A 13,620-nucleotide genomic window follows, 5' to 3' on the forward strand; every position below is an offset into this window, starting at 1 on the left:
AAAAAAACTTGTGTTATCATTTTATTTTTCAAGTTTTGCATCTGCTGGCAGTGGGGCGACACACCTTCACCATAATGAAGGAGTCGCTGCTGGTAACTAGTTTCATCAAATGATGTGTGACTGCCCAGATCAGTAATATTTACTTGGATTGATATGGTTGGCAACACTTTGCCAATGGACAAAAAAAGACAGGAGCCCGAGGGGTGCCTACACTCGTCTTCCCATGATTCTCATCTTGGTTTTTCTGATCTGTGTTCCTCCAGTGTCGCCTCTTTGCCATTTGCCAATAATTTGTGTATTATTTCTTACGGAAAATGTTGACCCTACTTAAAACTGTATTGTAGAACACTGGTGTGCAATTTTGAGTGAGTTCTTAGAATGTAAAATGCTGTGTTGAGCAGTTATTGAGAAGCCACTGACCATGAAGGAGCTAGATACGGCGACCCACTGCCTGTATTGGGCCTGCAATCAATACACATCTAACTACTCTACATGTGTGAACATGTGACATATTAAAGGGATGAACCCTGTTTTCTTTTAACAGGGATTTTTGTTTCTCTTAGTTAGCCATAAGTTATGCCTCTAGTTTACCTGTGTTTCCTCTTACTCTGCCTTCCACCAATGCCACGCTGTTGTGTTTGTTTTTTCAGGTGAACCCGAATTCAAGTATGTGGCCAACATGCATGGGAACGAGGCGGTGGGCAGGGAGCTGCTCATCTTCTTGGCGCAGTACCTCTGCAATGAGTACCAGAAGGGCAACCAGACGATTATCAACCTTATCCACAGCACCCGCATCCACATCATGCCCTCCTTGAACCCCGACGGCTTTGAGAAGGCGGCGTCACAGGTTAGTGAGGCGCTTTCCCTCTATACATTAACTTAGAGTTACAAACAGAATATGATGGAACTGCACCAGTGTGTTTATGACAGTACAGTAAGACTTGAAGGAAGAGCATTGTACATCTTCCCCATCCTCCTGTCTGCCGGAGGCTGGACAGGTCTGGGCCCCGGAACACTGCCATCCACCATTAGACCAGGGGCGGCTCTAGGCTCATGGCGGCCCTGGGCAGGGAGTGTAGGTAGGGGGCCCCGGAAGAGGGGGTCCGGGTGGGGCTGAGCGCAGAGGCCAGTGAAGAGGGGGGGGGGCGGGGGGGTCAGGGTGTTTGGAAGTGGAACAGAGCCGGAGGCCACCAAATCCCTGCCAGGGGCCCCCACGCATATATGTATTCATCCTCAGAGGATTATTATATTAAGGATATATATTGGCGTGGTGGCCCCTGGGGTTTGGTGGCCCTGTGCAGGTGCACAGCTTGCACATGCCTAAGGCCGCCCCTGATCAGACCATCGGGTAAACCCTTTATTCCCCATAACCTATAAATATAAGTATCTGGCAGTGCATATTCACGGACATCTGTCCACAAATTATGGACGGTGGTCACCCTATTCTGAAGAGGCCAGCTGTTCAATGCTTGCCATCAAAGGACTTTAATATACTTTACTCCTGCAGGTCCTGGCTAGCAATATCTTTGGACTGCTCCTTGATATCACCCAGTGAAGTTCACAGAAAAGATTACCGTAATGCAGTCTATTGCGATTCTTGGTAGGTCTCACTCTCTGACCCCGTCCACTTTCACCCATGTCTGTTCAGCTCCTTTGGACCTCAGAATGGATGACTAGGGGCCAGATGTACATCGATTTTTCCAGGTTGCAAATGGCTCGATTCGCAGAATTGGGCTGTTTGCGACTGGAAAATTGCATTTTTATATACAAAACCCTATTTTGCGATTCAGTTACCTATAACTGAATCGCAAAATGGGTTAGAGATTCAGTATTAGGAAGGGGCGTGTTAAGTGTGTCCCTTCCTAATAGCAACTTGCAGTGTTGTGTGTGAATGTTTTGTGAACGAAATACAGTTGCAAAACATTTGCATTATACCACCAACTTCAATTAGGTGGTAACACATTCGCAAACAGGAATGGGTCCCCAAGGGGCTCCTTCCCTTTTGTGAATAGGAGCGAAAACGTTGTTTAAGGGCAGGCAGTTGTTCCACAGACCACTGCTTACTCTTAAAAAATGAAAAAAACAACTTTTCACCTTATTTTTTAAAAACGCACCCTGTTTTTCCTTAATAAAAAATAACAATAAAAGTTGCTACCTACCTCATGAATATTAATGAGCTATGTCAATTGCGACCCACTGGGAATCGCAGACAGTATAAAACACACTGCTGTACACAGCTGTTTGCTATTTCCGACTAACTAACTAATCACAACAATTCGCTATTGGGTAATCACAATCAGAATCTATGTACATCTGGCCCTCTATGCGATAACCACAAAAGATGGACTGTAACATACATGAACACCATATAGGGACTCTCATTGCCGACCTAGGCTGCCAGCATACTAAAAATGGTAAACGTAGCATCTGTTTCTCACCTCTCTTCAATCATCCACCGATAAGTGCTGTGCCCTGTAACACCATAACCGCAACACGGTGTCATCACTCACTACAAGGAAACACTTCCAACCTAGGATCAGAAGAAGGGCAACATGCTTCTGACCACATATCCTGCAAGATATAGCACACTACCGCAGGAGCAAGGGATTCAGTGCCCCATATGGATAACAAAATGTCGCACCAAAATGTCAAAGCAATCTTTCCACGCAGTTTTTTGCAATCATCTTCAAATTCGTTTTTGTGTTGACTGAAGTGGAAAGTATGGCGGTTGCGCCACCTTGTGGTTCGATGGAAATATACTACTCTACCTACCTACTAAATAAATCTTTTCGACCTGGTCGGTACCAAGCATGTCCGCCTTTGTTGCATATATCATCCTACTTGTTTTACTTTTCACTGCTTATCTTTGTATATGTAGACTTGGCGCTCTAGCTGGCGCGAGCAGCGTGATGACGCGGCACGCCCGCGGCCATGCTGGGATGCGCGCGCATCCATGAGAAAAGAGCGCGAGTGTCGGAGCCGGCAAGATTCAGCGGCTCGGCGCTCTCTGATGCATGTAGTAGAATAAACTACCTAAAAGATAACAGCGGCTCCTGTCATCCTTGTAGAGGTGAATAACCACATTACAATGGCGACGAGGATGGGATTTACAAGGAGATAACAAAACAAGGAAAAATAAATAAAAAAAAACGAACCAGAGGCAAGATCGACCACCGAGCCCTGGGCAGGAGCACAGACTGATCAGCACGACGTGCTCAACAAACCCATCCACCAACCACGGTACAAGGACATCAGAGAGCGTGGCAGAGCCCACCCACACACAAAGGAGCCACACAGCCCACGAAAGGAGGTGAGAGTGCACGGAAGGAGGGGGTAAAACAGTAAGGGACCCCACCAACCTCACACCCCAAGGGCTGGAGAGCTGGTGACCCCGGGGAAAGGTGAAGGGGAAGACAATAAAATCCCCCAGAGACAGCCAAAGAAACAGGAGGAGGACGACTCGCCAGGCAGCCCCAAGAGCCATAGTGGGACTGGCCCCCCAGAAAAGCGCGAAAGGATGTGTGCCCAAACATCTTCAGCTATGGCACCGGTGCCATTCCTACCCAAACCAGGGGAACCCCTCATGTGGTGGGAAGATTGGAGAGAATACATAGACAACTTTATAGAAGTGCTGGAGGATGAAAACGAGGAGAAATGTACAAGCCAGAGGAAGAGACGAATACTACTACTTAACCTAGGCCCGGAGGGGCTCAGGGTTTTCAAGAACTTAGTACCCAAGCAACGGGCAAGCACTGACGATGACGTCTACGCCCACGCCATCGAGGAGTTGAATGAACACCTTCGCCCTGCGGTCTGCGTCTCAATCGACAGATACAATTTCCAACAAAGGAAACAAGAGATAGGAGAATCAGTCGAGGAATATGTAGCGGCATTGAGGAAATTGGCCTCCACGTGCAGGTATGATGCATTCCAGGATGAGTTCATCAAAGATCAGATCATGATGCACACCACAAGCAAAGCCGTGCAGGAGAAGTTATGGGCGAGCGGAGACGCCACGCTGAAGGAGGTCATGGTGACGGTCAAGAAAGCGGAACTCGCAAAGCGTTGTGCTGAGGCGGCGAAAAAAGAGTCGGTGGCCAGACCAATGGTGAACAGGATAGAGGACGAAGGGCCCCGGAGAGAAGGCAAGTACAAAGGTACGGCGCAGAAGAATCCGAACAGATGGCAAGGTAATCCAGGACCCCCAGGAAAACAGGCGGGAAATAACAAAAGGAGTTCTTACAGATGCGGAAGCATGGCGCATGAGGCTCACGACAGGAAGTGTCCGGCGTTTCGCGCCAAATGCCTGTTCTGCGGGATCGTAGGACACTATGAGAAGGTGTGCCGCAGGAAATCCACCAGGACCATGGTGAAGTTCGTAGACCAAGAGCAAGAAGACCAAGGGGAAGACAACTACGAAGAAGAAGACACCGTGCTATGCATCTACGACCAGATACTCGGTGTCGACACCAAGAGGTCAACCAAACCAGTGTTGGATATGACGATAGGAGGAGTGCCAATAAGCATAGTAGCGGACACAGGCTCACCTTACACAATAGTCCAGAGGGCGGTATGGAACGAGACATTTAAGCCATCACTGGGCCCGGAACTGGAGCGTCTGGACATTCGACCGGTCACGTACAACGGAGACCGCATACCCATGGCAGGGTTCAGACCATTGAAGTTCGAATTCAGGGGATGCACCGCCATCTGCAAACTGTACGTCTCGGAGAAGGGACCTTCAGTCTTGGGTTGGTTGGACCAAGGGGACCTGGGCATCAAACTAGACCCGGGAGGAAAGGTCCAGATACTACTCACCGAACAAGACAGATGGCCGGACTTAGACCAGTGGAAGAAGGAGTACCCCAAAGTATTTGGAGGCAAGGTGGGAAGACTAGAGAAGTTTACACACAAGATTGTACTCAAGGAAGGAGCGGTACCGGTATCGCACAAAGTGAGGAACGTACCCTTGGCCGTAAGAGAGGCAGTGCAGGAAGAGCTACAAGAACTAGAGAACAAGGGCATAATCAAACCCATCATGTGCGCAGAATAGTTGGCACCACTGGTGGTGGTAATGAAACCCAGCGGTAAGGTCAGGCTGTGTGTTGACCTCCGTGAGCTCAACAAGAGCATTGTAGTAGAAAAGTTCCCCTTACCCTGCATCGAAGAGATGCTAGCAAAAACCAGGGGAATAAAGTGGTATTCCACGATAGACTTAACTTCTGCATACCACCAGATAGCATTACATCCTGAGAGCAAGAGATTGACGTCCTTCATCACTCCCTTTGCGTGCTACCAGTTCTGTCGCATGCCGTTCGGACTGGCATCGGCTGCGGCTGTGTCCCAAAAATTGATGCACCAACTGTTCAAGAACATGGACAGCATCCAATACTTTCAGGATGATATCCTGGTGATGGGGCCAGACAGGATAGACCACGATGCCAAGCTAACCAAGGTTCTGAGTGTATTGGAGGAAAAGGGCCTGACGGCGGAGTGGAAAAAATGCCGCCTGGGCATGGAATCAGTAACCTACTTGGGGCACGAGATAGGGGTGCAAGGAATCAAACCAAAAACTGAGAATGTAAGAGCAATTTGTGACGCACCGCCCCCCCGCTAACAGAGAGGACGTCAGATCCTTCTTAGGCGGAATACTATAGTAAATTCGTCCAACATTTTGCAACAAAGACCCACCACATGCGACAACTGACAAGGGAGAAGACGCCATTCAGCTGGACGGAAGAAACACAGCAGGAGTTTGAGAGTGTAAAGAGAGATGTGGTGAACGCAGTACCCCTGCAAGGGTACGATCCCCAGGGCCTAACAGTGCTCACGACAGACGCCAGAGACAAGGGACTTGGTGCAGTGTTAATGCAGGACAGAGGCCAAGGAGTGGTAGAAACGTTGAGTTTTGCATCACGCACACTGAGTGATACAGAGAAAAAATTCAGCGTCATAGAAAAGGAGATGCTGGCTGTAGTGTGGGCAATGGCAAGATTTCGACAATTTCTATGGGGCACACGGTTCCAGTTGAAAACGGATCACAAACCATTAGTGAAAGTACTAACCTCAAGTGGACATGCCAGCGCCACGCCCAGGATAGCCAAGATGACGTTGAAGCTGTTGGAATACAGATATGACGTGGAGTATATCCCGGGCAGTTGGAATAAAGTAGCCGACTATTTGAGCAGAGCAGCAGCAATGGAGACGGAAGCAGAGGACGGAGAAGTCGGAGGAGAAATGGTGGCATTGACGGAGGACCAAGAAAGAGTCATCAGTAACCAAGAGTGGCACGAAGCCTATAAAGAGGATGGATGCTTACAGGAGGTGAAGGAGTGCATAGTGAAGGGATGGCCGGACAAAAGACACATGGATGAAAATCTAAGGAAGTATTACGAAATCAGGGAAGAACTGTCTGTTGGCGACAAGGGAGTGTTTGTATGGAGAGGAGATAAAGTCATCCCCCCAGCAGGAATCGTCCCGAGATTACTAGCGATACTCCATGAAGGACACCTGGGGATCGGAAAGATGAAATTACGGACCAAGCAAGGGTACTGGTGGCCGGGCTTGGATGTACAAGCTGAACGGTACGTCAGGGAATGTGCACAGTGCCAAGAAGCGGACAAAACACTTAAGCCCTTAAGGCCAGCGCTGGGGAAGTTCGAGCCCCCAAGGAACCCGTGGGAAGAACTGTCCATTGACATCTTAGGCCCGATTTTGGATGGACAGGGTACCCAAAAGTACGTATGTGTCCTCATAGACAGGTACTCTAAGTGGCCAGAAATGAAGGTGGCAGAAGTGATGGACACGGAGACAGTTGTAAGGTTCCTGAATGACACATTTGTAAGAGAAGGTATTCCCAAATCCATACTAAGTGACAATGGGCCTCAGTTCACCTCAGAGAAGTGGACTAAATTCATGACGAGAAATGGAATTCTGTCCAAACACACGTCTATTTACCACCCGGCTGGGAATGGCCTAGTAGAACGTTTCAATAGAGTGGTGATCGGGTCGGTGCAGGCGGCCATAATGAGTGAGAAAGATTGGGAGAAGGAAATATGGAAAATGATATGGGCCTACCGAATCACACCCACGGGGACAGGATATAGCCCCTTCCAGATATTGAGGGGCCGAGACCCTTTCACGAGGGACAACAGAGTGTGGAAAGAAAAAACAGTGACCAGCCAATGGTCCCCTGCTGTAGTTCATGGCAATCTGGAGAAAGCACAAGCAGTTTATGCCAAACACTACAACTTACGTACGAATGTGAGAGACACTGGACTGGAGAAAGGCGAATGGGTGAGAGTCAAGCTGGCGACATTACAAAGGAAAGGGGACAGCAAGTACAGTAAACCACTCCAAGTTAAGGAGGTGTACGACAGAGCGGCCTTATTGAGCGACGGAAATGTATGGTCTCAAGATAGGATGGCAAGGTGCAATAGAATAGTAAGATGGGACGCCGACGAACAGGAACAGGGAGGAACAGCGGAGTTTGAACAGGAAATGGAACTTTCCAGCTTGGAGGTGGACACAGATGCAGGAGGCTTGAATGAGGAGCAAGGCAGCAATGTTGACCACAGCATGGAAGTGGAGAGGAGCATAAGGAGATCGACGGGGAGCCCAGCTGAACTGAACCCAGGAGAAGGTAGTGGAGCGACTCAGGAGAGAGAGGACACTGCAACCCCGGTAAGACGCACCCGAGGGGGGAGAACAGTGGTGAGACCATCCAGGTTCCAGGACTATGACATGGGTCATGGACAATAGTTCCAAGTTTTGTCATGTGTGTAAAAAGGGGAGATATCTAGAGTTGGCGCTCTAGCTGGCGCGAGCAGCGTGATGACGCGGCACGCCCGCGGCCATGCTGGGATGCGCGCATCCCTGAGAAAAGAGCGCGAGTGTCGGAGCCGGCAAGATTCAGCGGCTCGGCGCTCTCTAATGCATGTAGTAGAATAAACTACCTAAAAGATAACAGCGGCTCCTGTCATCCTTGTAGAGGTGAATAACCACATTACAGTTTACCCTCCCATTTCTTTCCGGCGTGTAGTTTTGGTGCGGTTTTACCTTGCACGTCGTTGAAATCGACTCTCGGATTTGTTTTTTTCATTTTGATTATTAATATGTTCCCACGAGAATGAAGGGTGCCCCAGGGCCTAGAGTCTGTGTTGTTAACTTGATTGTTGCGTGGAAAACCATTTGCAGTGGTAGCTCAGCTAAGCAAATTCTGCGTGACCCGTTGCGCAGTTATTCACTAACCTCGTCTCCCGTCTGTGTCTTGCATAGCTGCCAACGTTTCAGATTGCTTATGTGTGACATTTTCATAATTTTACTGTAAATATGAGTCACATTCAACGACTATGAGTGACACTTTCTCGGGAGCAAAATCAAGCAATGACCACAAGGAAAACATATAAATATCAGAAATTACACCAATTTGAGCAACAAGAAACTTTAGGAATATCTTAAGACTGCTGCAAACCACTAGAAATGGAAGGGCACAAACTAAATAAAAAGCAGTAACTCACAGCTAATCCTTATAAAATAGAGAGGCATATTATCAAGGACCTGTGTTAAAATTATTGCCGTTTTATCTGCAGGAAACTGCCGATAAAACAGCGATAATGGGCTTGATAATACACCCTTGTTAATTCCCATAGAAGCCCATGTTAACACCACAACATGGGCTTCTGTGGGAATTAACAGGGAGTTTCCTGCCGAAAAAACAGCGATAATTTTAACACCGGTGCTTGATAATATGCCCCAGAGTTTTGAGAATAAGCGTGGTTCATATTCTTATGGGAAAACTGTCACTCAAAAAAAGCTGCTCTTGCCCCAGCCCTCCATCGTTCACCAGAGGTATCTTGACATTTGTATTAGTTGCATGAAAATTCCTGGGCACAGGAAGAATTCAGCTCCACTAACGATGGTTTTAACTTCATGTTATTTAAACGGATCTCATGATATATGTGCTTCTCTAATCACTGCAGCAAGGCTGACACAGAAAGTGTTTTTGGCCGGAACAGTCTGGGTGGGGGGGCCATGGGCTGCAGCTACAGTGATAGGGGTCTGACGCGCCGGCCTGGGCAGGCCTGCTTGTGATTTTCTTGGCCCTGTACCTTCTGCAACAGGCCGTTTCAATGACGGTGCTCAGAAAAAGGCTTTTCATGTTTTCACTGGTTGCTGTCCGCCCGCTTCCAGATTCACCTTTACTCCATTGCGTGTCCCAGCTGGTCGTCAGTTGGACGGCATTAATTAGTCAAGTCTAATGCCCCTAAATACAGTAAATAAATGTGCAGCCCAGCCTTTAGCCCGTCCAGCGAACTTATTGTGCTTATTGTGCAGGCTCAACTGTAGATAACAGTTATGAGGCTATGAATTAAAACATTTTTATCCTAAAAGAATGATAAATACCTGTCCATGAGTGACACGAACTCGGAGCAAGCCACCACTGTATTAAGGGCCAGCCGCCACGACTTCTCTGGCACCAGACTCCGATGCAGGGACTCGCGGGTGGCATGAAAGCCAGCTGCCGCACACACAGTCGCCTGGGTGAGGTCCGGCGGACTCGCTCGGCATGCTGCATGATCACTCTGAGGTACCACACTACTAACAGTGTCACTGAATGAGCAGCACTCAACTCTTTAGCTGCCTAACGCTAACTGTCTGCCGCCAAGAGAACATAACTGCTACTCGCTCACACGTGACGTGGGCGGCCTGCCCACAAGAGCACAGCCTTGGGGGGGGGGAGGGGGGAGTCAGGTGACCTCAGGCCTGGTAGTGAGTAATAACTCACTAAGTGACAACCGCGCCGCGGGCGCCAGGAATTTCAATGGCGCCAGCACGGAGCAGAATAGTGTGATACATTGAAGCAGACAATGTACACGATGATCATTAACTGTTTACAAGCCTGCTGGTGGCAGCGCCCAGGCCAGCAAGTCTGCGGGAAGCAGCAAAGCGGCACACAGATGTCACAGGCGCAGGCGCACGCACTAGCAGCCGGCGTGGCCAGTTTCAGCGCTGATAAAGCAGAGTGAAACAGTGGCCTTAAAATGCGTGACAATGCTTTTCAGTGCGGTGATGCGGAACACCGCACTGAAATGCGTTAGCGTCATGTTTGATGCGTGATACTTGACAGGCATGGTCTTGTTCTCAAAGGTCCCCTCTTGAGCCTGTGCTATGCACTATCACGGAATTAGATATTACAGGTTGTGAGGTGACTTTTTTCTCCCCAACCTTTTTCAGCAATTTCTCAATTTCTGGGATTCTGATTCATCGCCCTCTGTGCGCGGCATCCAGCTTCATTACAACGTTGGCTGATGCTTTGCAACCACTCATCCTGCGTAGACTTGGAAGGTTTTCTGCTTTTTCAATTTTGAGCCCCCCCCTTCCCCAACACATGGGCATGGACACACTCTCTCTCGATCCATCCTATATTCTCTAACTTGACCAATATAGCTGGTGACACCCTCTCCCACTCTCATGGTCTGATCTCCTGGCTATCCCCTTTCAGATTCCCATTCTCAAATCCTCACCTGCTCCCGCTTCTGGACAGACAATCAGGACACAGAAATGGGCTAAGGTGACCCCTACCAGCTTAATTCAGGCCTTGGCCACTAATCGCCCTATCTTAGATAGTCGTGTCGACACAACTAACATGCAAGTGAAAGGTTAGATATCTGGTGCGCTGGATTGAATTGAATGAATGAATTTTGAATTTATAGAGCGCCTGGTTACTCCGGACGGAGTGTCCCCGCACTAAGCAGTGGCTCAAACTGTACCATCGACAGGTAGATTAACATGAAGAACTAAGCCTACGGCTGATTGGTTTAGTGACAAACTATTTGCTCTTAAAAAGAACTGCAAGCACCTGGAACGCATATGGCGCAGAGGTTTTGATACTGCCAGCAGGGCCGGACTGAGAATCACAACCGGCCCTGGCAAAGTGCTCGGCCGCCCCCCCCCCCCTCTCCCCACTCGGGGGGGGGGGGGGTTGGAGGTGCCGCCAAGCTCTTTGCCGGGGCCGGTTTTCGGCCAATTTTGGTACAGGGCGGATTTTGCAGCTATGCTGCAAAAACGGCCCTGTAACAGAAACGGCCCCCAGGGGCCAAAAACCGGCCGCCACCCATGCGGCGCACCGGGGGATTGCCTGGTGCCTGCTATGGCCTGGTGCCCTGACTGCCAGCAAGGCTGATTATCGCTCAGCTCTTAAGGCATATCATAGTCACATCAGGCCTGTGCATCGCGATTTTATGCCAACAAAATTTCAGCCGCTCAGAATTCATCCTGGCAAATGTTCTCGATTGTTAAGTCTTTATCCTAGTTGGACCAAGTCTCAGCCTCTACTCTGTCTTCAGAGGAAGGTTGCAACACTCTTGCTCAGTTCTTTTTTTGAAAAAGTAGCTTCCATCGACTCCTTTTCGGAGGCTTCTAGGAATGCAACTTTTCTTAATCTATGAGTCAAACCCTCAGCCGACAACACAAGGCTGTTAGTACAGTTCAATCCCATGGAACCTGATGAACTGTCTCCCCTGATGGCATCAGTTAAATCTGGCTCTCCACTTGACTTGTCCTCCCCTGCTATCCTGGAGCGATGAGGGGAAGTGGTACTATCTGTGCTCTGTGAATTACTCAATAGCTTCTTTGTGGTGGGCCAGGTTCCACTGGGCTGGAAGCATGCTTCGGTAGTCCCACTCCTTAAAAAACCTTTGCTGGATTGAACTAAGCTTGAGAACTATAGGGCAATCTCACTGCTTCCTTTTTATGTGAAGGTTGCAGAAAAATATGTTAACCAGCAGCTTTTGATGTTTATGGAAGCTAAGGAGCTGATGCATAGGATGCAGCTGAGTTTTTGCCCTCTCTACAGCATAGAGTCTGCCCTGTTGCTTGTCTCTGAGTCCATTCATCAAATTCTTGACAAGGGTGACATTGCTGCACTACCAATACTGGATCTGAGTGTGGCCTTCAACACCGTATCCCACAACCTCCTACTTGTGCGGTTGGGGAGCTGTGGTCTCAGTCACAAGGCTTTACAACGGTTCACCTCCTTTCTACAGGATTGCACCTTTCATGCGCTACAAAAATCTTTTCAATCTCAGGTTTTTCTGTTGCAGCAGGGGGTGCCTCAGGACTCTTCATTGAGCCCTACCTTATTCAGTCTATATATGTGCCCCTGGCTGATATCATCAAGCATTACAGCTATAAAATCATATCGTACTCTGATGATACTCAGCTTATTGTCACCCTGTCACGGAATGTAGGATTTAGGAAACTATTAAAAACATGGCTCTTTACCCACTAGATCTGTGCCTCTGTTGCTTTTTTGTACTGCCTGTATTGCTCACATAGCGCCGGGACACCTCCGGGTGAGGTAACTGTTCGCTCTTTACACAACTCTGTATTATTATTATTATTATTAATAATGTAGTTAGTACAGCTGTCTTATTGAGGACCTTTTTGTCGGAGGTCCCTATGTGGATGGATCTCAATTGCCTGAAACTAAACAAAGGGAAAACAGAAATCCTTGTTTTAGGTAATCAACCCTTGATCCAGCCCTCTGCCAGGTCAGGTGGCCAGGTTCGCTTGGACCTCTGCCTTCGCCAAAGCCTAGCGTTAAAAATCTAGGCATTTGGTTTGATGAAAAACTTACATTTGACAGCCTGATCAAGGCCCTGGAGGGCAAATGTTTTAGGATTTTAAAATCTCTTAAAAAACCTAATTTGTCTGCTGCCTGAATCTTCCAGGAAAATAGTAGTCCAGGGACTGGACATTGCCAGGATGGACCACTGCAACGTCTTATACCTAGGAGTATCTCAATCCCGCTTTATGAGACTTCAGTGTGTGCATAACTCTGCAGCTCGACTGCTACTGAACCTTCCGAGATGGGCCTCCATGGGTTCTGCACTCTCAAAACTGCACTGGCTTCCGTTGAGGAAATGACTTGATTTTAAAGCCCTTTGCTACGGCCACAGGGCTTTTATGAACAAGGGTGCCCGTTATCTGCAACCCCTCATCAAGCCTTACTCTCTCTAGGTGCCTCAGATCTGTGGGGGCTATGGTGACCTGTGTCCCTACTGTGAAGAAATTGGGGGCAGCTATTTTAGCTTTTTAGCATCCAAGTAGTGGATTGCCTTCCCCTTCATTCAAGACAGGCAAAGACATAATCATTGTTCCATAAAAACTTGAAAACCTGGTTATTCAGGTCAGTTTGATCTTGTTTCTTTTAGTTCGGCAGTGTTTTCCTGACCACTGGAGCTAGACGCTAAGCACTGGGACACTTTGTCTGAAGTAACTATGCACTATATAAATCTCATTATTAGAAATCCCGCAGCACTGTTCTAGTAGTACGCTAGGCTTAAGTTGTAAACAAAGAAGTGCCAGGACCCTCATCAGGAGACCACTGTAGCTTATACTACCCATTGCCCCTGCCAGCACTGCCAATGACAGTACCAACACAAATACAAACCCTCACACTGCTACAAATGTGACAAATCAGACTATTCCAGACTCTCAAGGCTATAAGAATGGGTAGGGTGGCAGGTATTGGTCATTTTCAATGTATACTTAATTAATAAACTGAGGTTGTGCTCATCTCTAAATTGGACAATCAGTGCCACCATGTGGCAGACT

At 48.3% G+C, this 13,620-nt stretch overlaps 1 protein-coding gene across 1 annotated transcript in view; it reads left to right on the plus strand.

Annotated features, from left to right (window-relative positions):
• Positions 1-13,620, plus strand: part of CPE (carboxypeptidase E) — a 332,480-nt gene that overhangs the window by 189,516 nt on the left and 129,344 nt on the right. Inside the window, exon 2 of the mRNA XM_078677023.1 lies at positions 651-847. Within this exon, the coding sequence (XP_078533149.1) occupies positions 651-847 (197 nt within the window). The remainder of the gene's footprint in view (positions 1-650; positions 848-13,620) is intronic.

Source organism: Lissotriton helveticus, chromosome 2_1 (assembly GCF_964261635.1).
Source record: "Lissotriton helveticus chromosome 2_1, aLisHel1.1, whole genome shotgun sequence".
Lineage (NCBI taxonomy): Eukaryota > Metazoa > Chordata > Amphibia > Caudata > Salamandridae > Lissotriton > Lissotriton helveticus.